Here is a 26291-nt window from a genome sequence, read left to right on the forward strand (position 1 = left end):
AAGGTATTAATTATCATTGGGATAAATGAATGAACTCTGAGAATGCCCACTTGTAAAGAATAGCTCCGATTAAAACTGAAGATTTCTATGCCTTGTAAATAAAGCCTGTGTCCATGGATATTCAAAACCTAGGCACAACTTGGTGCCTGACTGAAAAATAACTATATATCTGCCATTGTGGAATGACCTGGGATACATTTGAGAAATAGACAACTAGAGTTTGCCTCTTCTGGACTCAATTCTAACCAGTATGAATACAACTAATTGGCATCTGTGGACATGACAGGGCTGAGGTCCCTTAAACCTGCTTTGGAAAACATACTTAAAAATGTGAGTTTAATATCACTTACTCTTAGGGCAAAGTAAAGGTCATGGATGAAAATAATAGAGAAACACATTTTGTTTGACCTAAAAAAAATAGTCTGTCTAATAAATCCCTCTTTCAGTGGATCAAATATCCTTGGCAGATAGTGAGTGTTATCACTGGGGCTACTCAGGGATGTTTGGTTACAATGGCAGAGTGTGGGAAACCATCTATATTGGGAGAGGGGAACAGTGGAAGCAATTTGAAATCTATCTGCAAGGCTAAAAATGAACCATTTTCAGCTAGTGTGATGTGTCTCATAATGAGTGCCAAGCCCAGGAAAAAGTCATGTCTTAGTATTTGCCTGGGTTATTACTTTTCAAGGGACAAAACCAAAGGCTTAGGTAAGAACATTTTCTGCGTATGTTAGTTTCCCTTTGGTTTAGCTTAGACCAACAAGAGAGAAAAGTCACAACTTGTGAGGCTGAGAACGCCTAGCATTGAAACAATCACTTCTGTCCTTCTTTAAGGAATTAGAGCCAATAGTAATAACAAGGATGTAGCTAACATTTCTTTAAGGTTGCCATATGCCTACAACTAGATGACCTATTTGTTTTACAAATGTTAAGTCATATGCAAATTCTATACCATTTTGTGTAAAGGACTTGATTATCCAAGGATTTTGGTATCCTGGTTGGGCAGGGGGAATCCTGGAACCAAACCCCCAAGGATACCCAGGAACAACTTGTAAAACAACATGAACCTAATCTATCCTGATTACTGGTATGCTAAGAAGGTGGTGTTTGTGGGAATGCTCAGCCCCTGGAAGAGGTACTGTCTGTGGAGAATTTAAAAGCAATAATAAGGCTGTCTAATTATTTGACTGCTCTTTGGCCGTATGTACTGGCAATTCTAGAGAGTCACTAATAAAAATATTCTTCCCTGATGGATCATTCTGCTTCATAGCCACCCTTCCTCAACCCACATGCCATGGATCTTGACTAAAAAAAATTGGTAAATGTAAATAAGTATTGACTTATCAAAAAATAAGTGCAAGCTTATTTTTTTTAAGCTGAAATAAAATCTTTAACAATAGCAGGGTTGAAGAGAGGGTATTCAATAGGTAAAGTATACCAAGGTCCTTGTTTTGTTTAGGAGGAAGGCAGACTCTAAAAGGGAAATTAAAAGGTACTATGATTGGAGTGTAATTGAATATTAATTTGATATAATATATACTGATTATATTTACTTAACTATTCCCAATATAAAATGGTTCCATTCATTCTGCCATTAAAACACAATATTCGCTTAACATTGCCATATGCTTGCAACTGAGAAACTAATGTGACTCCATTTTTGAGAAACCAGCCTGTACCTAGAGCAAAGCCTGTTCAAGGAAGGGGGCATGACCCTTGCTCTTGGAAAAACCCACGGAACATTACTAAGCACACACCCATCCTGCTGAGTTGTTTGTCTGTAAATAACAGAAGAGGTCTGAGGCGCCAAGTGTCCCTGACTCAGTTAGGCTAGGTGGGGACCCATAGCAACCCCCCTAGCAACCGCCAATCAGCATGAGACAAGGAAAATACCTGGAATGCCAGATGACCCCCAAATAGTTTATGGTGGTTGATAACATGTTGAGAAACCATGTAGTTTAGCACATACACCCCTCGTGTCCTAAACCAATCGGTTCAAAGAAATCCCCCTATTGTACTAACCAATCACCCCTACCCAACTTGTTCCCGCCAGTGAATGTGCTAATCAATGTTAAGAGTTGTTGTTTGATTTTCCTGCGGTATGGAATGATTTGCTGTGTGATGTTATAAAATCTCACTGAACAAAAGACCGGGACTCACTCCCTGGACTGCTGCGTCGGAACCGGAACCGTTGTGAGTCCAGGCTCGAGCTTGCAATTGTGTGATTGCATTGGATTCTGCTCCTGGAGGTCTATTGGGGTCCCAGAAATCTGGCATAACACAACTAGTTGACCTATTTGTTTTAGATATTAAGTCATATACAAATACTAAGCAATTTTATTTAAAGAACTTAATTATCCAAGGATTAATGTGATATACCACATTAATGGTTTAATGTGGTTGGGTGATCCTTTATATTGCTAACCTAGCTTCAAGAAAAGGGGCCTATTTTGACTTGTTTTTCTTCTTCTAATAATTATCATTACCTTTCTCAGAACTTCCTATTGTTCCTCACAATCCAGTTACTGAGGGACCTAATAAAATGTTGCAGTTCAGGTACATCCACTTATGATGCTTCTGGAGAGTTCCTAGTTTGTCTTGATCTGACAGCCAGTCCTTAAAAACAATCACTAGCATTTCCCCACACTTAATCTTAATGTAATTTTACATATGGCTTCCTAGTTCAATTTCTTGGGAGAAGGGGGAAAATGGAGGGATCCTCAGAATCACTGCCTTCCAGTCTTTCCCCACAAGGATTCAAAGGCATCTTTGGATGGAAAACTCCTTTTTCTTTTTTATTTTTGAGAGGGATGGAGAAATGGTGTGTAATTCAAACTAAGATTCTGCACCTAAGGGCATTTCTAATTTTGAAAACCTCAATACCCCCAAATCTAAACTTTTAAAACAAGTCAATTAGGTAGCAGTTACAAAAATGTCTTGATTTACAAAAGGCTCCTAATTCTTATAGTTAGTCATCTATTTACACTCTCTCATTGTTTTTGAAAATTTTCAGGAGTCTCTTTACTTCATAAAGCAAGCATGGTTTTTAAGAATAACTGATGATAAAAATCTTTTGCAGCCAGGTGTGGTGGTGCATGCCTGTAATCTCAAAGGCTCAGGAGGCTAAGGCAGCAGGATCACAAATTCAAAGCAGCCTCAACATTTTAGTGAGGCCCTAAGTAACTTGGTGAGACCGGGTCTCAAAAAAAAAAAAAAAAAAAAAGGTGGTGAAGGTGGTGGTGGGATGGGAGGGGGGCAGGTGGTAGAGATGTGGCTTAGTGGTTAAGCACCCCTGGGTTCAATTCCTGAAGAAAAGAAAGAGAAAGAAAAAGGAAAAGGAAAGAAGAGAAAAAGAAAGGGGGAAAAAAGTCACATTGGAAAAAAGAGGAATAGAAATATTCGAAAAACAAAAACCATCTAAAATCCAAGTCACTATCACCATGCTGGGGTATTTCCTTGCAGTCTTTCAAGCACCATTTATGTGTATGTGTGTAAACAGTATTTTCAGAGCGTGCATTTAACCCCACAGGTCACCAAGAGCAAAGCAGGCGTGGTCACCGAAGGCTGCGCCTGCCTCACGGAGGTGTGCGCAGGTCAGCACCTACCATGATCTGCGGGTTGTAACTCGCTGCTGGATTACAGCAGGCTCCAGAGACACTCCCTCCTTTCCTGTTTCTGTTCCACCTCTCTAAACTTTCCAGTTTCAGCCGCAGATAATCTCCTCGGCATCTAATTAGCTCTAGCCCGCCCACATTCCGCTCCAAAACAAAAATTTCCCTTCCAGCGGGAATCACGTCTCGGGCGGGAAGACAGAGGTCTCTCCTGTCACCAGAGCGCAGACCCGCCGCAGCGCGCGCTCCGCTGGGCGCGCTCCCTCGCCACCAGGCCCCGGCCGGCCCCGCTGCGGACGAGCCGGCCTCGGACGCGCGCCCGCCCCCTCGGACGGAGACGCGCCGAGGAAAGCGCGCGGCCGTGAGTCCCGGGCGCCATTTTGGACTCAGGGCCGAGGCGCTGGGGACCTACGCGTTGGCCGCAGTTCGCTGAGAGCTTCTCTGGCCGGCGACGGGGAGTCCCGGGGCAAGGACGCGGAAGACAGCGTGGGACTGAGAAAGAGACCTTCTCTCTGGACAGCCAGAGCCGCAAAGGTGGAGCCGCGTTGGCGCCCGCCGCGGGACCAGCGCCTCGGATGCGGGCGGAGCGCGGGGGGCCGTGGCGGCGGGAGCGCGAAGCGGGGGCCCCGGGGGGCTTCATGTGAGAGCCGCGGGACCAGCCGCCGCCGTCCCCGGAGCCCGGGGTGGTGTGTGGGGGAAGCCGCCCCCGGCAGCAGGTAACGGCGGAGGGGCAGGGCCGGGGCCCCGCGAGATGGTCTGGGGAGGGTCCGCCGTTCGACTGTGGGCCGGCCCGGGGGCGCGGGCTCTGGGCTGCGTGCGGGCCGCGCCTTGCGAGCGCGGGTGGGAAGCGAGGCGCAACACGCAGATATTGGAGCCTGTTTGGGGGCGTCTCCCCACGGTGCTTGCTTCAAAACATGTCAACAAGGCGTGGTGCGTGCGCGTCGGCCGTGTGCAGCCTAGCCGGGCGGTGTTATTAGTTTTGGCGGAGGCTGGTGACTGACACAGCTGAGCTCTGCCTCGGCGGAGCTCTGCCCGGCGTGGGCCGCGCCCGTGCAGGTAGCTTGAGAAGTCAGAGGCACTAAGATTTCAAAACAAACTGCCCTGGGTAGGGCGCCTGAGATGTCACAGAAAGCCAATCCGTGGAGGTGACGCAGGGAGGAGGGGACTCCTCCGCCGCGTATCCTAGTGGAAAACTTGGTCAACTTATGTGGAGCTGCTTCGCGCTGGCTCTCAGCGGAAGCGGAGGTTAGGTGGAGTTGCAGGCAGGGATCAGGAAGCCGTCCAGTCAGTAATGGGGAGAGGTGAGAAAGATTTTAGTTGTTGTTGTTAATGGTGTCCAAATGACCCAGGTAATTTAATTATTTTTTCCTCCTTAGGAAAACTGTAGATTCTGTTATCCCTGAGTTGTTTATGAAAATGCCATACACTCTGGGTTGTGTGTACTAGACATTTTTGCCACCATTTTGAGAGCTTCTTTTTCATTGTTTTATTTTTGCATTTCAAAGAACGCATATTAATTTTCACATTAGTCGAAGTAGAATATAAAAAGGACATAAAAGAGTGTAATACCAAAACAGGACTTTTTGAGCTAAATACAAATGGGCTTGTATTTACTGCACACCGAGTGTACATTCAGAGCCTGGCACTGAGGCACGCACCTTTAATCCCAGCTACTGGGGAAGTTGAGGCAGGAGTATTGCAACTTCCAGGCCAGACTGAACCCTGTCTCAAATTTTTAAAAAGGGGGAAAAAAAAGAAAAAAAGGTCTGGGGACCTAGCTCAGTGATGGAATCTTGCCTAGCAAATGCGTAGCCCTGGGTTTGATTCCCAATAGGGAGTGGCAGGGGATTGTGTTCAATGAAGGGACATATTCTGTTCTTTAACTGATGAGCAAATTGACTCCTTTGAGTTTCTGGAAATGCTGGTAGCTCACTAACTCCCTGTGCTGCTCAGCTAGTCTTAACTTCATTGCTTTTGGGAACTTGGTAATAATATCACTAAAAGCTCTCTTGACCAGAGACCCATCCTGTGGGGTCTTGAAACCCTGCAGAGAAGTAAATTTGCCTCAAAAGGTGTGGTTTTGGTGCTCTAGAAAATGTCTTTGACATTTATTCCTATTCAAATGTAAGAGGTGTGTTTCACCTTGACTGAAAGTTTATATAAAATTCATTGATATAAATTATTTGTAGACTATAGAGTATGTTCTGCATTGTTTAGCTTTCTATACAGCAGTTTCTTATGTAAGTAAATTTAATTAAATACTTCTGAAAGCATTGGAAATTTTTACATGAGTAAGTGAGACCAATTTGGAAACATTAAAAATTTTTATTAGGGGCTGGGGTTGTGGCTCAGAGGTAGAGTGCTTGCCTCATGTGTGGGAGGCACTGGATTTGATCCTCAACACCACATAAAAATAAATAAAAACAAAATAAAGTTATTGTGTCCATCTACAACTAAAAAATTTTTTTAAAGTTTTTATTAGGTGTGCACTTACTGTTATTTTCATGCATATGACAGTTTACAGACTTTTTTCAGCTATTTATAATCTACTAGTAAGTGCCTAAAATATACTTTGGTGGTCACATAATCTTTATATTTAGATCAAGAGATACTATACCTTAGTGTTGTATACATTTTAAAGAATTTGTCAGCTTTCTCCCAGCTCAACTTGGAAGGTATGGAAATAGACTTTATTTAAAACAGGACAGTATTAGACAAAAGATAGGTTCTATTGTTAGGACCAAAAGGTATTATTCAGAATTGTTTGAATACAATTGCCCTTTTATTTTTGTTTGTGTATCCATATACTTTAAAGTAAAATGAACCATTCTGTTTTTAAGTTGAGTAATTTTGGTTTTAGAAGATTTTTCCAGGAATAGGTGATTGCCTTCAGGAATGAGATATAGAAACTAGGAAGACGCCTTCATTCTCTTTTGAATCTTTGTCTCAATATTTTGAGTAATTTTAGGCAGTTAGAAGAGAAATTATAAGCCCTTGGAAGCAAACTCTTTGCTCGTCGACCCAAATTGTATATTCCAAAAATAAAGTCTTCAGGGTAAATTAAAGCAGAAAAATGGGTCATAATAACAATGTTATCTCAACCTCTAGTGGGACATTTTTATTAGGAAGGTTTTTTTTTTTTTTTTTTTTAAGAGAGAGAGAATTTTAATATTTATTTTTTTTAGTTTTCGGCGGACACAGCATCTTTGTATGTGGTGCTGAGGATCGAACCCGGGCCCCACGCATGCCAGGCGAGCGTGCTACTGCTTGAGCCACATCCCCAGCCCAGGTTTTTTTTTTTAAACTAAAGATTACACTGTATATTATTCTACCTCTCCTCTTTACACACTTAACAACAACAACAAAAAAAAAAAATCTAAGATTCAAACATGTTTCAGTCCTCCATAAATACTTTCTTGCTTTTCATCTCTGTCATTCAGTTTTCTTCCTTCCTCTCCCCTGCTTGATAGGATATCCATCATTTACTTACCTTATTCACATAGTTAGAGTAAGAACAATGAGGAATAGGGAGTTTATTGAGCATATATATATAAGCCTCTTGGACTAATTTTCATTGCCAGTGGCCTCTGCCATTCTGTTTCTACTTTCCAGCCCTCAGTTCTCTTTCACAAATTTTGCTAGCTTGTTACTGGAAGAATGTGCAGGGATATATTTAATTTAGGCATGCATATTCATATCCTTAATCAGACACAAGATCAGAAATTCTTCTATGCTGAATTGCCGGGAATAAGTTGGAGCCCAACTATTACCCTGTCAGCACTGCTCTCTAGAAACAAACGGAAAGTATTCCAGGCTGTAAACTAGGAGTACCAATGAATGGTCTTCATTTATCCCATTTAGTTTAAAGCCTGCTATACTTTCGAACTAATAAGACTTAAAAAAAAAAAATTGATTATAAGGTAACATATTGAGGTTAAAAGCAATATGTAAAATGTAGAAAGAAACAGCATATTGTCAAAATAAAAACAGTTGCCTATAATTTCATTACCCATTTTTAGTCATCATATAATTTGGCGGGCCAAGTCTGGTGGCATATGACTGTAATCCCAGCAGCTGGGAAGTCTGAAACAGGAAGATTCCAAGTTCAAGGCCAGTCTCTGCAACCTAAAAGGTTGGGGATGTAGCTCAGTGGTAAAGTACTCCTGGGTTCAATCCCACACCACCCCCACACCATTTTAAAACAAAAATAGGATCATTCTTTGTCTTCTGATCGATAACCTGTTTCTATTGTATGGTATGCTTTAATGTTTCTAATTCTGAACTTCTTTTCCAAACCAGAGTTCCACAGTCTCCTCTCTTTTTTCCAAAGCATAATACTTCATTCCTCACAAGGACTTTTTATCTTAACACCTGTTTTATAAATTGAAGCACAGTATAGTCTGAAGTTTATTCGAAGCCACATAGCCAATGAGAGATGGAGCCAGGATTTAAATGAGGGAACTTGATTCCAGAGCCCATTCTCTTTAACAACATTATTATTAGTTATGGAAAGTCTGTCAAAGAAACAAATAGAATGAAGGTATTAAGAATACATAGTCTAGCCAGTTGCCTGGTGTTGGGTGCCTATAATCCCAGTGACTCAGGAGGCTGAGGTAGGAGAATTGCAAGAACAAGGCCAGCCTCAGCAACTTAGACCCTCAAATTAAAAAGAACTGGAGATGTAACTAAATGGTGATTCAATCCTCAGTACCAAAAATAACACCCCCCCCCCAAAAAAAAACATAAAATAAACACATATGTGTCATTCAGAACTACAACATGGGAAACTATAGTAGTAAGTGATATGCTGAAAGAAGAAACCACATTCCAGACGAAACATTGTGTGGTAGGGGTGAGTTTGCTTTCTTTTTTTGCAGTGCTGAGGATGAAACTCAAGGCCTGATGCTTTCAAAGCAAGTGATCTGTCTCTGGACCACATTCCCAGCCTGAGTTTTCTTATGTTTAACAGAAGTCACAAAGTCTAGCAGTAGCATATATCATGGACTGTTCATTGTGGAAGATCTCTTGGCTACTTAATTCACATCCTCTCTGGAGGTTTGAAGACCCTGGTCTGCCTTGGACTTAAGAAGTCAATATAGCCAATATCTTAGATTTTTTTTTTTGATAAAAAACTTTTAGAAAGTTTCATTGTAGATTCCCTTTTATATTCAATTTAGTTAGTTGACTACAACTTTTGAGATGTAAATTCTTGGTTTAGTTTCAAAATCATTTGTATTATGGTATAAATGCTTAAAAACATCTGCCAGAAATGTACAGAATTTATAAAACTGTAGTTGTTTTTCTCTTCTGATATTTTTTCATTATAGTTTGATATTCTTCCTGAATTGCTGATCCAGTTTCTTTGTTCATATTTCATTCAAATTACATATTTGGTGACAGAAAAAATGAATTTGGGGGTTATTTTTATTCAAAAGTTTAAGTGGAATGAGAAAAAAATGATGCATTTTTCTAAATAGGATGAAGCGAGGAAGAAGAGATAGTGACCATAATTCATCTGAAGAAGGTTCCACAGAGAAATCAAAGAAACTGAGGACTACAAATGAGCATTCTCAGACTTGTGACTGGGGTAATCTCCTTCAAGACATTATTCTCCAAGTATTTAAGTATTTGCCTCTTCTTGACCGGGCTCATGCTTCACAAGTTTGCCGCAACTGGAATCAGGTGTTTCACATGCCTGACTTGTGGAGATGTTTCGAATTTGAATTGAATCAGCCAGCTACATCTTATTTGAAAGCTACACATCCAGAGCTGATCAAACAGATTATCAAAAGACATTCAAACCATTTACAATATGTCAGCTTCAAGGTAATACTTTAAATCTTTCTTTTAAAAAATGAAGCATTTAAAATAAATAAATAAATGAAATCATTTTTAGTGGCTTTGAGTACTAGTTTAGAACATCAGCTTATGTCTTTAAAATATTTGCCTTTTAAGGGAACGTACTTAAAGATACAAAGTTACTGTATTACTTTAGAAGCTATTATAAATACTTATGACATTTGATGAAGCTTAATTACTCCATTAGAATTATTAATAATTTCTTACTGAGAGTGAAAGCAGCTCCTGAACAAGCATAAGTCATTGACTAAAGCTGTAACTGAGTTATCACAAACAAATTTGAGGAAAAAGGAATATAAAATAAATAATAAAAATCAGGAGATTATGATTAAGTAGAACTTAATTGCTATTTCTTTCAAACAGGAACTGAGTATTGCTAATTTTGATGAATTTTTGATGAGATCTTCAAACCTAAAGATGACATAGAGACCTTTATTTAAAAGGTTTATATAAATATATTTTAAAAATAAAGAATGTTACTTGGAAAAATGCCATAGGAAATTGTTTGCTTATTTTCTTTGCTGGAAGGGATATATCAGAAACCCTGCCATGATGTGATAATGTAGTGGGGTAACGTTTGAGGTGTCCAGAATACTTTTCAGAAATCACAGTGCTTTGTGTGTGTGTGAATATAGAGGTTTGTTGTGTTGTGTTTTGGAGAATAATAATGAAATATGTGGACCTGCTTACCGAATCCTTAACTAAATAATAAATTTTGTTTTTTGTAGCAAACAAATATTTTTTATAATTGTTGTTGAAAAGGGACAACACACGAATCCCTGATTTACCTATATATGTACCAGTTGCTAAAGGTACCCAGTTAATCCTAGATAAAGCAATGGTTCTTAACCTAGAAGCTTCTTACCTTAACTAAATAAAGGCTGATCTTCCCTCCAAGAAAGTCATTTCCTCTTGGATTACTTACCTGTTTATTCTCTCATTTGTGTCTAAGGAGCTAGGAGAGCCTTGGTTATGGGAATGGTTGATTAGATTGTGGTTTTTCTGGAAAAATGCTCAAAAGCACTTAGGTCACTAGAGGTAGGATTCAAGTAGCAAAAAAAAAAAAGGCGGGGGGGATACATATCAAATAGTCAAACAATTCTTTTTCATGTTTTTTTAATTTATTATTTTAGTTTGTTATATATGACAGCAGAATGCATTACAATTCATATTATATATATAGAGCACAATTTTTCATATCTCTGGTTATACACAAAGTAGAATCACATCATTTGTGTCTTCATACATGTACTTGGGGGTAATGATGACCATCTCATTCCACAGTCTTTCCTACCACCATGTCCCCTTCCTGCCCCTCCCTGTCCCTGCCTCCCCTTTGCCCCATCTAGAGTTTATCTAATCCTCCCATGTCCCCCATCCACAACCCCATTATGAATCAGCATCCTTAAATCAGAGAAAACATTCAGCAATTGTTTTTTTGGGATTGGCTTACTTCACTTAGCATTATATTCTCCATGATTTTATTCTCTTTTAATGCTGAATATATTTGTGTGTATGTGTGTGTGTGTGTGTGTGCGCGCGCGCGCGCGTGCATTTTATTTAACCATTCATCTACTGAAGGGTATCTAGGTTGGTTCCACAGTTTAGCTATTGTGAATTATGCTGTTATAAACATTGATGTTGCTGTGTCCCTTAGTATGCCGTTTTTAAGTCCTTTAGGTATAGACCATGGAGTGGGATACCTAGGTCAAATGGTGTTTTCGTTCCCAGTTTTCCAAGGAGTCTCCATACTGCTTTCCATTTGATGAGCAATTTTTCTATGGATACATCCCATACAAACTTTGAGGCAGCCTTAATATTTTTTAAAAAACTTGCTTACCTGAGATTCAAATATAATTGCTAAAATTAAGACTGCCAGGTAACATCCAATTATATTTGAATTAATTTTAGCAACAAGGGCATGGGATTGGTGGGGGAATCAAACAAAAATCCAGGAACAGTTCATCCCCCTTTGCTTGGAGAAGAGACTTGAAAAGCCTTTCCTTTGATTTTAGTCATCTTTGAGTTGCCCAGGAATGTTCTAATGGCAAATGCTATAAAAAGAAGAGTATAAACACTCATCTGATCTTAAAGATAAATTCTATACAGTAGATTGGCTGGGTTAGCTTTATTCTTTCATAGCTCTTTTACACAATTCAGGTATATCCACCTTGTATAACTCTCATAAAACCATTTATTCTCTAAGTTTAACCTTTTTATTAGGGGCTGTTTATTTTCTTGAGGAAATAGTTCTTTGTTTACACTTTAGAGAAAAGGCACATCACAGGATTCTTGGCTCTTGATATTTCAGACAAAGAGGTTTAGAGTTAATAGTCTAGAACAATGGTTCTAAACTTCATATGCAACAGAATCACATAGAGGGCTTATGATGAGAAAGATTGCTGGGTCCCACCCCTAGAGTTTTTTATTCATATGGTCTGGGTTGGGTATGAGAATTTGCATGTCTTAATAGTTTCTTATGTTGATGTTGATACTGCTGATCCAGGGATCGCATTTTGTGAACTGGTGTAAAGAAACTTAACCAAAGGATAATCTTATAAATGGCTCTGAGATTACAATGCAAATAGTACATGGGTTTTACACCATCTTCTAAGAACATTTTTATGGTAATGTGTCTGAATCTGGAAATTAAAGTAATAGTGTTACTTTTAACTGTTCTGTTTTTAAGATGCTTTTTTAGCCCAGGGAACAACTATAGCTAACTTTTTAAAACATCCTTTGTTGGGTTTTTTTGTTTTACTGTACTATTCTTACAGGAAATATCTAGGCAAAAGAATAAATGAGAGTAACTACCTTTTATTTTGATTCAGATTTTCACGCTTGTTTAGTTTTTGAACACCCTTATTCTACTTTATATTCATCTTTTCATTAAGAATATTGCTGACGATTCATGAGTTATGGTTCATTTGAACATTCTTAATAGATATTCATTTGTTTCTGGTGCCTTGAAATATTTATTATGGACACTGTTTATATCCATTGTGTGATGTTCTACCAAATATATAATTATTTTTCAAAGACTATAAATTGATTTGTTTCATCAGTTTATCAAGTTTGGAATAAATCACTTTAGGTATCAACTAAATAGGTATCTTATGTAAAAAACTCTCTTGACAAATGCAACTATAAATTTCTTAGGGGGACTCAAAAGGCTGAAGTTGTAGGGGAAGATAGACGACTATAGTGCAATAACCAATAACTTTCTTGCTTTTGTAAAATGAAGATAAACAGAAAGAAATGTAAATATATGCATGGGTTAAAGGTTTTTTTTCCCCCCTAAGGTGGACAGCAGCAAAGAATCAGCTGAAGCAGCTTGTGATATATTGTCGCAACTTGTTAATTGCTCTTTAAAGACACTTGGACTTATTTCAACTGCTCGGCCAAGCTTTATGGATTTACCAAAGGTATCTGCTGGTTTTATTTTATTAGCTGTTATTGAGAAGTCCAGTGAAAGCCTTACCATTTCTTAAATTGACAGTGAGAGAATAAGAAAAGATATATATAATGCAAAAACAGTTACTATTTAGAATTTTAAGAAATACTATTTTAAAAATCCTTTGTAATTAAAGAGTAAATGCATTTACAGAAAATTCTCTAGGAAGTGCTTGAAAGAAAGTAAAACTGAGAAACAAGCATGTCAAAGTAAAGGGAAACATAGATATTCCTTTTTGGGTGGTCAGAGCATATCGATGAGATCAAAAGTTAAGAGTGACAGTCTTGGGAGCCAGTATAGCCTACCTTTATAAACACTTCTGGCAAATGTTCTGTTAAGATTTGCTCTTGGGCAGGGTTGTGGCTCAAGTGGTAGAGTGCTTGCTTAACACACGTGAGGCACTGGGTTCCATCCTCAGCACCACAAAAAAATAAAATAAAGATATTGTGTCTCCCTAAAACTAAAAAATAAATATAAAAAAAGGATTTGTTCCTTGAGCAAAGTGAGAATCAGTACAGCTTGGATTAATTTACAGACTTTATTGAAAGAAAACATTGTTTTTGAAGAGTTAAATGTTTATATTTACTTATATGCTCTAATATGGCCCTGTATATAATTAGAGATAGTCTTTCTCCACAACCATTGTCTTAAAATAGAAAAATAAGAAACATGCATTTTTAGAAGGCTAACTGCTAAAGTCCCCTAAGTTATGTCAGGTAATGTTCAGTAGGTTGGTATCCAAAAGTAATTTGAAAGTTTTCTTTTTAAAGTATACCACAAACCAAAATCAAAAAAACCAAAATCTAGACACTCTTCAAAACACTTAGTAATTAAATTTACCAGAATGATTCAGGAAATAATATTACTAAATTGAATGCATATTATAACCTAGTTGATTGTTCCAAGAGAATAGCATTACCAGATATATCACCAGTTTATATTAAAATTTTAATTAATTTTTTTTTTCTTTTTTTGGTGGCACTGGGGATTGAACCCAGGGTCTCATGCATGCTAGGCAAGTGTTCTACCATTGAGTTGTATACCCAGTCCTTTGATTATTTTTTTTTAAATTTTCATTAAGTCTGTACATTTGGAGAGAAAATGTTTTCCTCATTGGTTAAATAAGGGAAAGGGGGAAAATTTCTTTATTTTAACATTATAAGATCCTAAGTACATGAGTTAAATCACTGTTTCTCAGACTTAATTATGATTAAGTTTTGGATTTCTATCCCTATTCTAAATTTGCAGTGATGCTAAGTCTCCTTTCTGTAAATAGTCCTCATGACTCTTATTAAGATGGTTCAAGGAAGCCAAATGCAGTGTGCATACTTGTGATCCCTTCTCTTGAAGCTGAGGCATGAGGATTACAAGTTCAAGGCTAATCAGGGCAACTTAACCAGGCTCTCGCCTCAGAAAATAAGGGCTGGGGATATAGCTCAATGATAAGTGCCTCTAGTTCAATCTCCAGTACTAGGGATAAAAAAAGATAGTTCGAGGACCACTGCTCTAACACTGAGTTACATGATATAGAACCACCCTCTTCATTTAACATGGAAAATGGAAGTGTTCTGAATTGGTTTTTCTATATACCTGCCATAGTTGAAAACAAACACACATACTATTCGTGTTATTTCTCTCTCTCTCTCTCTCTCTCTCTCTGTCTCTCTGTCTCTCTCTCTCTCTCTCTCTCTCTCTCTCTCTCTCTCTCTCACACACACACACACACACACACACACACAGTACCATAAGGCATATTGAAGTTTTTTTCTTAATACTTGGGGTTTTCACTGGGCAAATTTTAGTACAAAATTGAGAACTGGTTTTTGTGTATGTGTGTGGTACTGGGGGATTGAGCCCAGGGCCACATACATGCCAGGCAAGTGCTCTACCACTGAACTATGTCCCCAACCTCTAATCTGAGAACTACTGATGTAGCTAGAACTAGTTCTTTCTTGTTAAATAGGCCTAAGGATGTTTATATTTTCTTCTTTTCCTTATATGGCTTTTATAGAAAAACAATTGAAATATGTATTGCTCTATATTGGAATTCCTAAGAGAACTGAAAAGAATATTGAAGAAATATATTTGTCCATAGCTAGATCAGGGCAATGATGAAAGGGGTCAGTGTTGCAGTCATGAGCATACTGATGAACAAATGTTATTGCACAAGATACAGATGAGTTTGATATAAAATATTGGGAGAAAGATGTTAACACTTAAGTTACTTAAATCAAAATTCTAGCAGTATAGTAGGGAAAAAGTAAGTTATAGATTGTGACCAGCAAAGTAGTATTTGGTTGTAATTTTTTTCTGTTAGCCTGCCTTCATCCTTTATCACTTCTGAACAGAATTTATAAAGCTAGGTGAAGAGTAAAATTGGTTATGAAGTGAATTTTGTCAGAGTGTGTAATAGCCTTTCTTTCTTTACTCTCCCAAATTCTTTGTCCATTGATTTATAGCTTATCTCAGCTATTATTTAAACTTACATACTTTCATGTTCTGATTTCTGTTTTTTACAGTTGTTCCTTTTGGTCAGATTCTGTATCCAACAGTTATTTACATGCATAGGATAAATGAAAATATACTTATTAGCATATTTGTGTATAAAATATATTGAAATTCAGTAAGAGACTTGAAAATGTTTTAGATAATTTAACATGTTTGAGGGTGTCTTAAATTTGAAATCAAATTTCAGTATGATTTTTGTTGTTTTAGAATTAAATTTTAAGCTTCCATATTCCAAATGAGTCAAGATTTGAACTTGTTACTAATTTTTAATGATTGTCCCAATAATTATTGCTATTTTAATGGACATTACTATTAAATTTAGTGGAACTAAAGTAGGGTTTCCAGATATAGTAAAGTGTCTGAGAAGTATTCTTTTGTTGTTGTTGTTATTGCTGCTGCTGGTTTTGGGGATTGAATCCAGGAACACTCTTCCACTGGTCTATATCCCCAGGTTTTTGTTGTTTTTATTTGTTACTATTGTCATTTATTTTGAGACAAGTTTTTGCTAAGTTGCTGAGGGTCTTGAGCTTGAAATCCTCCTGTCTCAACCTCCTGAGTTGTTTGGATTGCAGGCATGCACCACCATGCCTTGCAAGAAGTATCCTTATTCTTGTTTCCAGAATTCCTGTTTTTACTTACCATGATTTACATCCTGAGGCTTGGAATTAATTTATCTTTCACAGGTAAAATGGCTCTGCTCAAAGATGGTAGTCACATCTTTTTATCATACTTCCAATAACAGTATAAAAGTGTTAACCCTTGAACAGTTTTGAAATATATCATTAGTATTGAGATGAATCATAGCTGATGTTATAGAGAAATCCTTAAGTTGTCTTTTCTAAAAATTAAAACAGTGTTTTAATCTTTTTTTGCTTTTCAGTCTCACTTTATCTCTGCGCTGACAGTTGTGTTTGTAAACTCCAAATCCCTGTCCTCACTTAAGATAGATGATACCCCAGTAGATGATCCATCCCTCAAAGTACTAGTGGCCAACAATAGTGATACGCTCAAGCTACTAAAGATGAGCAGCTGTCCTCATGTCTCTCCAGCCGGTATGTTGTATTTCTTGCCATGTATACTTTAGTTAAATGTATTGATTTGTTCATCAAATTGAAGAAAACTATATTTAATAGTTTGGTAGTTCTATTAACCCACTTGTAGTTGGGTAGGACTGTTTGTTCTGCATAAGGATATTTTTAGTGTCATAATACAGTAGCATAAATTCTATAGTGTTAGTAGCCTCTACATGGACTTCAGTTTATTTGGTAGTTTGTGTATAGCATATGCTAGAATATAAATAAATTTTACAAAGAAAAGAAGACAGAACAACATGAGATCTGACTGAGGTATTTCTGGAGATAAAATAGAATTTTCTCTAGTTGTAGTTGAGCTAATAGGGTAGAATTTGAGTCAGAACAGCCACATAATTGCTGCTGTTTTCACTATGTAGAGGAAGAAGAGTTGTACTTAAGTGGTTGCCTTATGCTTTTTCCAAGTTCCATTTCAGAGCCAAGAACCCATCAGATATGTGAATAGTGTTATAAGAGCTCTAATTTCTCTTAGATAAAATTTCCTAAGCATTACTACATTGTTCAGTTTGAGATTATTTAAATTCTAGATGGCTTTGTGTTGAAAAGTACAAATGTGATTTTCATATTACTCTGTTGCTTCATGCTGAACCTTCCCCACTATTGACATCCATCCCTCTGGATCTTTAGCTGTGTTATATTGCAGACTTCTTTTATTTTGTTACCATAACTAAAGCTCCATATTCTCCCAAGGAGATGATTCCCTCTTGGCTGGAGATTATTTTCCCAAATTTTCCACAAGTGGGGTTTTGGTGATGGGATGGCTAGATGTACTATTGTATTTTCCTAGTTGTCTCTGCTACTTCTGATTTATCATTGAAAATATCATAAAATAGAAGTTGAGAATAGGCTTAACAGATTTAGGACTGGATATAGCTCTGTTGGTAGAGTACTTGCCTTGCATGCACAAGGCCCTGGGTTCAATCCCCAGTTCTACCAAAAAAAAAAAGAAGAAGGATAGGTTTAACATTTACTTCCTGTGTGATCTTTTTTATCTCCCCCCTGTGTGATTTTTTTTTTTTTTTTTTTGGTACTCTGTGATCTTGATTATGATAGTCTACTATGAGAGTAAGGTCCCTATTTTATAGCTTCATAATATACAAGGTCCTTGGTATTTTCACCTTCAACTATTTAATCTTTTTTGCTACTCACTTACAGGTGGGTTTTATTTGAACCCTGTGGAACTACAGTTCTTTATCTTTGTTTGTGCTCAGTCCACACACTGTAACATGTGGAATACTTTTTAATTATTATTATTTTTTTTTTAGCGTCTTAACCTAGCCAACTCGAGTGCAGTCTTCAAAATTCAGCTCAAGTGTTACCTGTTTTAATCCCCTTCTTCTCTCTGTTTTAGATCCCCTACTTTTGTCTTCTTCCATAGCTCTTTAATCATAGTAGCATTTGCCCACACTTACTTGAGAGGTTTTGCGTCTCTATTTTCTCTGAAAAACTGTAAGTTCATTATTCTCTTTATCCTGCTATTTTCCATGTTCATTTATTTTCATTAGTTATACATATTAGTTTAGATAGTATTTTGGACTAATTTTTCCATAAGGAAGGGAAGAGAAAGACCATCTGTAATGCTTTTTAATTCACAAATATAACCACAGAAGGTAACTTAAAATTTAATGTATTTGTGTAGATTCTGTCTCTACTTGGCTTATTTGGATAGTTTTTCTCTAAGTTGAAGTTATGGTCTGTTTTCTCTTCTACTTTTTACTGAACACTGTATGAAACTTTTTTCCATTTTCATACAGTTGTTACAATTATTTGTTACCTCTAGACACTAATTTGACACTAGTGTCTTGTTTCTTTCATATCATACTGCAGATTTTCCTGTTTTCTAATTGTGTCTACAGTTTCCTTTGATGGTTTTTCTTTCATTTCTTGAATTTTGCTGTTTCATTGTATTCTGTACTGGATTTTTTTTTTTTGTTGTACTCTGTAAATTTTGGGCAATATTATTATTTTCTGTAGGTTCAGTTATGTTCTATGTTAATAATTTATATTTTCAGTTTCTCTGGAACTTATGTGTTTCTCTGGAACTTATGTGAACTTCTGGAGTTATGTGTTAAAAAAATGGCCCAGTGCTTTAGAATGTCTCATTGGTACTTCAAACTAAAGAATTCCTTTTCTCTTCCTTTTCAGATCTCTTCCTCTGCTCTTTTTGCTATCTCTATAAATTGTAATATCCATCTAGTTGTCAGGAGCACACATTTGATCCCTCCTACCTATACTTTCTATCCGTTAGTTACCAAGATCTGGTAACAAGACTCCATCACTAAAATATGCCTTTGAATCCTACCTTTCTCCATCTCCATTCTAGCAGCTGTAGTCTAGACCACCAGAATCTTTGCAGTAGTATCCTCTTAATTGACTTCCTAATTTGTAGCATTGCCATTATATAGTCTGATTTCTATTCTACAGGCAGAGTTAACTATTAAAAATGTACATTTGATTTTTTTTCCTTCCACTTTTCTTCAAAACTTGTTTTAGGTAAAAGTCTGAATTCTTTACCTAGGCTTTCAAGTTTGGTATGATTTGGCCCTTACTTTATTGGTATTCATCCTTTGATATTCTTTTACTTGCATAGTATGTTTTGAGCTCCTTTAGTTCTTAGAAAGCTTATACTCTCTTCCATGTCTGGGTATTCACAGATGAAATATGATTTTCTTTCTTTCTCTAGTCTCCATTTTCATAGCCTTCATTCTGATATTTTCAGTCTTACTGTGTTGTTCTGGGAAATCTTCTCTGATTCCCTTGTTATGAGCTTCACAGTACATCCTTGTTTAATTATTCACTATTCCTATTAGGTAAGTATAACTTGTTCCTTTGGTAGCTCTGCTATCCTAGCACCAGTGCTTGACGATAAAATACTTAATTATCAGCTGAGCTAATGAACATTTTAGTCACTTAGTATTCTACATGGTTGGTAAGCCAACATTTGTTTTGTAGTTCTTTGAAGGTTGGATACTTGTTTCTACTTTTCTGCTGTAATTTAAAAAACAATTAACTATGTTGGCACATAGCAGTTTGCTTCTATGAATTTCTTCCTTAAGAAAAATTTTTAAGAAACAGTCCCAGGTCAAAAGTTCTAGTTTTGTTTTGTTTTGATGCTTCTTGCTGTGTCCCCCCCCCCCAAATGAGTTGTATGAATTAATACTACTTAATAATACCTGGCCTGACAGTTTTATTGAAACCTTATTTACCTACTATACAGTTTCAACTAAAGTGTACCGTTTACTGATTCAGAGTATATTGATGAGTAGTGTACCCATTATCTCCACTGTAGATTTTAGAATATTTTCATTATTCCGAAAAGAAACCACATATCCCTTAGCTTTCATTCCCTAAAACCTTGATCCCACTCAGTAGTCCTGGGCAAGCACTAATTTATTTTATCTCTGTAGATAAACATTTTCTGAATGTTTCATATAAATAGCATCATGGCTATATGTGATCTTTTTATCACTTAACATTTCAAAGGTTCATTTATGATGTATCTTGAATTGGAACTTCTGTTTCTTTTTATTTCTGTGTACTATTCTTATATTCCTTTGTATGGGTAAACCACATCATACCACCACATTTACCTATCTGTAGGTGGATACTTGGGTTGTTTTCCACCTTATTTTTTTTTTTTTTTTTTTTTTTTTTTTTGAGGGGAGGATGTGCTGGGAATTGAACCCTTAATCACTAAGCCACATGCCAGCCCTTTTTATTTTTTTGAGGCAGGATCTCACTAAGTTACTCAGGGCCTCACTAAATTGCTGAGGCTGGCCTTGACTTGAGATCCTCCTACCTTAATCTCCCGAGCTGCTGGGATTGTAGGAATGCACCACCACACCCAACTGTTTCCACCTTTTGACTGTACTGAATAATGCTGCTGTGAAATTTCATGTCTCATTTTTTGTGTACATATTGTTTAATTTCACTTGTGTATGCACCTTGTATTGGTATTACTGGATCATATAGTTACTCTTTTTACCCACTGAGGAACTTAACAGGTTGTTTTTCAAAGCAATTGCACAATTTTACACCAACTCACATTACTCTCTCACATCCTCACACTTTTTTGTTTGTTTTTAAATTATAGCCATCCTAGCTAGTTGGTGTGAAGTTGTCTTTCATTGTGGTTTTGATATGCATTTTCTTGCTGACACTTGATGTTGAGTATTTTTTCTTGTGCTTATCAGCCATTTGTGGAGAAATATCTATTCAGATCCTTTGCTTATTAATCCTTTATTAATGAGGTTATTTTTCTTTTTATATTGAGCTGTATTAACTCACCAGTTTTATTTTATCCTTGTCTCTGCTATGTTAAATATTTCAACATTTTTAACTTATTATGGTTTTCTATTACTGCATAGCAAACTACAAAAAGAGCAGCTTCTCCCGACACACACTTATTAGCTCCATACTGTAAGGCAAAATAGTATGCAGGGTTCTGGTGGCTTCTTTACTTAGGGTCTTAAAAGGCTGAAATCAAAGTGTTGGGCAAGGCGGGCTCTTAATCTGGAGGTGCTAGGGAAAAATTTACTTTCACACTCAAATTGTCTGAACTCATTTCTTTGAGGTTGTAAGACATTTCTTTTCTGGCCAGTCACAGGAGGCTGCTTGGGGTCTGTCTTTGCTTTTAGGAGCTGCCTGCATATACTAAAGCCAGTAATAACATATTTAATTAATTCCCCTTTTGCTTTGAATCTCTCTGATTTCCTTTTCTGCAACAAGCCAGAGCAAACTGCTTTTGAAAGGGCTCCTATGATTATATTAGATCTATCTAGATAATCTCTATTTTATAAGGCCAACTGTGCCATATAGCATACTTATAAATATGATGTCACATTCACAGATGCTGAGGATTAGGATGTGGAATCTTGGGGACCATGTTTAGAATTATGCTGCTACAATTGTTTTAGTAGTTATTAGATGGTATCTCAAAAGTTTATCTTATTTGGATCTTTCTTATTTTCCATATGCTTGTTTTCCCTTGATATCAAGCCTTTTTGGTATTGCAAAGAACAGAAATGAGCTCAGGTTACCTTGGGGATCAGGGTACATTTCAAAGTACATATGCCTTATGGAAAAGAAATTGGCAGTGGCTGAATAGTAAAAATAATGAACTGCCAAGGTCCACTACTCCCTCTTCTGGTAATTTTGATACTAGTGATTGAGTTTATCTCTTCTGATTCTATTTAACTTATCTTCTTCCACTTGTATTAAGTTTTGACTTATTGATGGCCTCTGTCTTTTTACTTTCTAAGCAATAGTTAAATGCATGAACTTTTAGAGTAACTTAGCCTGTGTTTGTACTCCAGCTTTGCTATCTTTAGTTAGTTGCCACAATACCAAAATAGAAATAGTATCTAGGTTTCTAATTTCTTTTATAGTGCTTGTGAAATAACTTATTTACTACATATTTGTAAAATAAATAATAGATGAAAGTATGATATGTTTGGTTATTCTTATCCCTGTTGTCTAAGCATAAGAAATGGATTGAGTGGGTTATCATGTGACATTTGGGGACAGAATTATTATACTAAGCAAGTTTGGGTATCAAATATTGATACCTTTGGTAAAGTTACCTGTTGCTAGGGTAATAGTTTTGAGCGAATCATTGTGCCCTGAGTCTAGGGAACTACTTAAGGAACTACTTTCTGGGTGTTAGAACTTCAAAAGTCATAACTAATCTAGATTTCCATTCATTTGAACTGGGAGGTTATCTGATTATCTTTGACTAAGGATAACAATATTTTTCCTTAGAAACTTGATAAGCTTATTACTATTCACAAATCGTTGATCATTTGATGAAATTTTTCTTTGCAAATATTTTATTCGATTACATAAATGTTTTATATGGTTATATCTTATCCTGTTTCTTTGTTAGGATTAGGTTTTAAGTTTCAAAAAAACATGTCCTTTGGCCTCTATTGCAGTGACTATGTAATTTTTCTCAACCTGTAAGTTTAATGGTTTTTTAAAAAAATAAGGCAGTATACATGCATTAATAAGATAATGCAACTGTATTTTTAAAATATTAAAATTTTGCTGAGGTGACACTTGAGCCTCATTATGACTTAGAAGTTCTTATAGATAAAATTAATCCTAGCTTTTAAATTTGACTGACTTTCTAATAATCCAACTGATTTTTTAAACTATAGTTTTGTGGTAAGGGAAACGAGACAAAATTTTGTGGGTTGTGTAGTGTATTTGATTAAATTTTTGAACAGATGAACTTGTACAAATATTGGCAAATAATTACCTTTTTTTCCTTCCAAGGTATCCTTTGTGTGGCTGATCAATGTCATGGCTTACGAGAATTGGCCCTGAATTACCACTTACTAAGTGATGAGTTGTTACTTGCTCTGTCTTCTGAAAAACATGTGCGATTAGAACATTTGCGCATTGATGTAGTCAGTGAGAATCCTGGACAAACACATTTTCATACTATTCAGAAGAGCAGCTGGGATGCTTTCATCAAACATTCACCCAAAGTGAACTTAGTGATGTATTTTTTTTTATATGAAGAAGAATTTGACCCATTTTTTCGTTATGAGATACCTGCCACTCATCTTTACTTTGGGAGATCAGTAAGCAAAGATGTGCTTGGCCGTGTGGGAATGACATGCCCTAGACTAGTTGAACTAGTAGTGTGCGCTAATGGATTACGGCCACTTGATGAAGAGTTAATTCGCATTGCAGAACGTTGCAAAAATTTGTCAGCTATTGGACTAGGGGAATGTGAAGTCTCATGTAGTGCCTTTGTTGAGTTTGTGAAGATGTGTGGTGGCCGCCTGTCTCAGTTATCCATTATGGAAGAAGTATTAATTCCTGACCAAAAGTATAGTTTGGAGCAGATTCATTGGGAAGTATCCAAGCATCTTGGTAGGGTGTGGTTTCCAGATATGATGCCTACTTGGTAAGGACTGCATAATATAGGGCATAATGAAAAGCACCTTAACTTCAAGCAACTGTATTATAATAAAGTTTATTTGCTGTAGTTCTGATATAATTCTATTTTGTGGCACAGAAATTTGATATCTTTAATGAGAATTGTTTACTAGAAGATCTATAAATCAGTTTTGGTCAGAAAAATCCATGTGTTTCTTTAGCCTGTTAGCAATCAAATCTCATTTAAGTGAAAAAAAAAAAAAAAAAACCTGATTTCAGATTAGAAAGTAATAACCATTTGTAAAGATTAAACTTCATAGTCTGAAGGAAACAAAACCTATGTATTATAATATCCAAGAAGCAAGTACTAATAGGTTTTCTGAAATGTTCTCTATGCATTTTTTAAAAAAATGTAAACTTGACATTTTAGGGTCTTCAGTTATACATACACCTGTTATAAGGTGTTTAATATAGCTCAGGAAAGTGAGCATTTTGTGAGGAAAATGTAGGATATTATCCATATCTAATGAAAAAGATTGGTTGAATGTTCTCATATGTTTCAAAGCTCTTTAAAAAAAGATGTATAAGTAATTGGAACTCTTAGAAAACTGATAAATGTCACACAGTGGTTATTATAGAAGGATAATACACAGAGCCAAGATCAAACTGAAAGGAAATAAGTGGATTATAAAAGATAGACAGTATTTAGCTTTGTATAAATCTAGGTTTTCTCAGTAATCAGCTAAACCATATAAAGTTCTCTTGTGATATGTTACTATGTTTGTGGCACTTGAGGCATTGTATGTAAAATAAGGAATGCTTTACCAGTTCTCCTTGGTTTTGCCTGTTTGCTTAAACTAGTTTTGAAGTATTTTACTATAATTGAAATGAAAAGCTTATCTACTTTTAAAAAGCCAAGTTGAAATAATTAAAGGTAGACTTTAAAATATTTTGTAAATTGTTTCCAAGAAAGGATATTAGTCTCCAGTGAATTTTAGTGATGGCCTATCTTTCCATTTTGGAATTATATTGTTAATATAACTAGAATTTTTTTTAAAGGAGCACTAGTGTATAGTTAAGCATAAATAGAAAATATGAAAAAGGATATATTTAAGTTCATTACCTTATATTTGAGTAAACAGTGCTCAGTGAACTGGAAAATTTTAATAGAAAAATACAGTTTTGTGATTGTTAATTTGGTTAAACTAATATTTTATATTATTTAAGTTAGCATTTTATATTACTTTAATATGAATAAAGTTAATTCCATGCATTATAGACTCTGTATAAATACAAAATTTGGGGCTATATTTAGTATTTAGTTGTTTTAGATACAATATACATTTTGATTCTGGGTACTATAGTATAGTAGATACTCCCTTCCTAAGAGAAATTAGAAGCGATTTACCCCTAATGAAATACTACATTAATGTTTGAAATGGCTCTTTTCAGTAGTGTGACTTTTAGAAAGTATTTTGACAATTAATGGAAGCCTAACAATCTTTAAATAGATGACCTTCCTAAAAATGAAATAAAAATTATTTTCTATATAACTTATGCTTTTCAAAAGTGATATTTGCCTTTTGGTCACATATAAATGAGAATAAAAAAGACTCACCTGGACTTGAAGTTAAAAGCAATTATTGTAGTATTTCCCCCTCTACCTTACCAAATAGTAAAAAGCTTTGATTGTACAAGAAATACTTGTGCCTCGTGGATTTTTTTTTTTTTAACTTGGAAAATGGATTTGACACTACATGATTAGTTCTGCTAACCAAAGCTTTATTTGAAAATTTACTTTTTGTACAAATTGAATTGTATAATGCTTGAAATACTTTGTCACTTTATAAGCAAAATGCATAGCACTTAATTTGTTTATATTGTAAAATATGTAAAATGCTTTTATCAATTTGAGAATAAAGATAGTTACTAATGTTGTTGTATTATTAAAAAAATTTTTCAGGGGCTGGGGTTGTGGCTTAGTGGTAGAGCACTTGCCTAGCATGTGTAAGGCACTGAGTTCGATTCTCAGCACCACATAAAAATAAATAAATAAAAGGTTCATCCACAACCAAAAATAAATATATTTTTTGAAACAGAAACCTTAAGAATTTTTTTTTCAAACCACTCAAAAACATGTACCTATTTGATTTTAAAACTGGTTAAGCTTGGACTGTGGCTCAATTGTAAAGTGCTTGCCCAGCATATGTAAGACCCTGAATTCAGTCCCCAGCACCTCAAAAAAATTACAAATTTATGTTTTAGTTTCAAATCTGTATTTGATAGATATTTAACATTAAACACTTTACGGTAGACTGTCTTTTTTGAATTTACAATGTTAGGCACATGGAATATATTCTTGAAATAAGCTCTCCTGCCTGTGAAATTTACCATGAAATGTAAATCTATTTTTTTTACATTTGTACAAAAAAAAAGGTTAATTAAAAATATAGGCCTTTCTTCATTTAGAATAAGAACTTACAAAACCATCTTATAAATAGAATTCTCAGTCTTAAAGTGTCCTTGAATCTTGCTAGACTTTTTAGAGAGAAATATCTTTACATAAATCAGAATAATTTTTAAACTATAGAAATTCTTTTTATCTCCTGTCTTAAATGGGCTTTAGAAAAAACTCGATTTTCTCTGGTATTCTGGGCTGTTTTAAACATTATCAAACCAATAGGCATGATTGAAGATGAAATAATTTCCATTCTAAGAAAGCATTTTTGTACCTGTGGTAGATCCTGGGTAATATGTGGGGCAAATTTAGATGTTACTGAGCAGTCGGGGAAAATCTAACGTGCTTGCTGACACCCAGCTTTCCTTTAAAGAAGTCACAAAGCCATTCCCTGCAAAGGTGAACTAAGGGATATTCCTTAG

General features: G+C 36.0%; 1 protein-coding gene across 2 annotated transcripts; it reads left to right on the plus strand.

Annotated features, from left to right (window-relative positions):
- The first annotated feature begins 3982 nt into the window (after positions 1 to 3982).
- Fbxl3 (F-box and leucine rich repeat protein 3) lies at positions 3983 to 25354 on the plus strand. 2 transcript variants are annotated; one of them, XM_076871974.2, is made up of 5 exons: positions 3983 to 4327; positions 9089 to 9437; positions 12773 to 12895; positions 16313 to 16484; positions 22800 to 25354. In XM_076871974.2, exons 2-5 carry the CDS (start codon positions 9090 to 9092, stop codon positions 23441 to 23443), a joined length of 1287 nt encoding a protein of 428 aa, XP_076728089.1. In that variant the 5' UTR covers positions 3983 to 4327; position 9089; the 3' UTR covers positions 23444 to 25354. The 2 variants fall into 2 exon arrangements, with proteins under 2 accessions (XP_076728089.1, XP_076728088.1); XM_076871973.2 differs by having other exon boundaries at positions 3983 to 4145.
- The last annotated feature ends 937 nt before the right edge of the window (positions 25355 to 26291 follow it).

This window comes from Callospermophilus lateralis, chromosome 12 (assembly GCF_048772815.1).
Source record: "Callospermophilus lateralis isolate mCalLat2 chromosome 12, mCalLat2.hap1, whole genome shotgun sequence".
NCBI lineage: Eukaryota > Metazoa > Chordata > Mammalia > Rodentia > Sciuridae > Callospermophilus > Callospermophilus lateralis.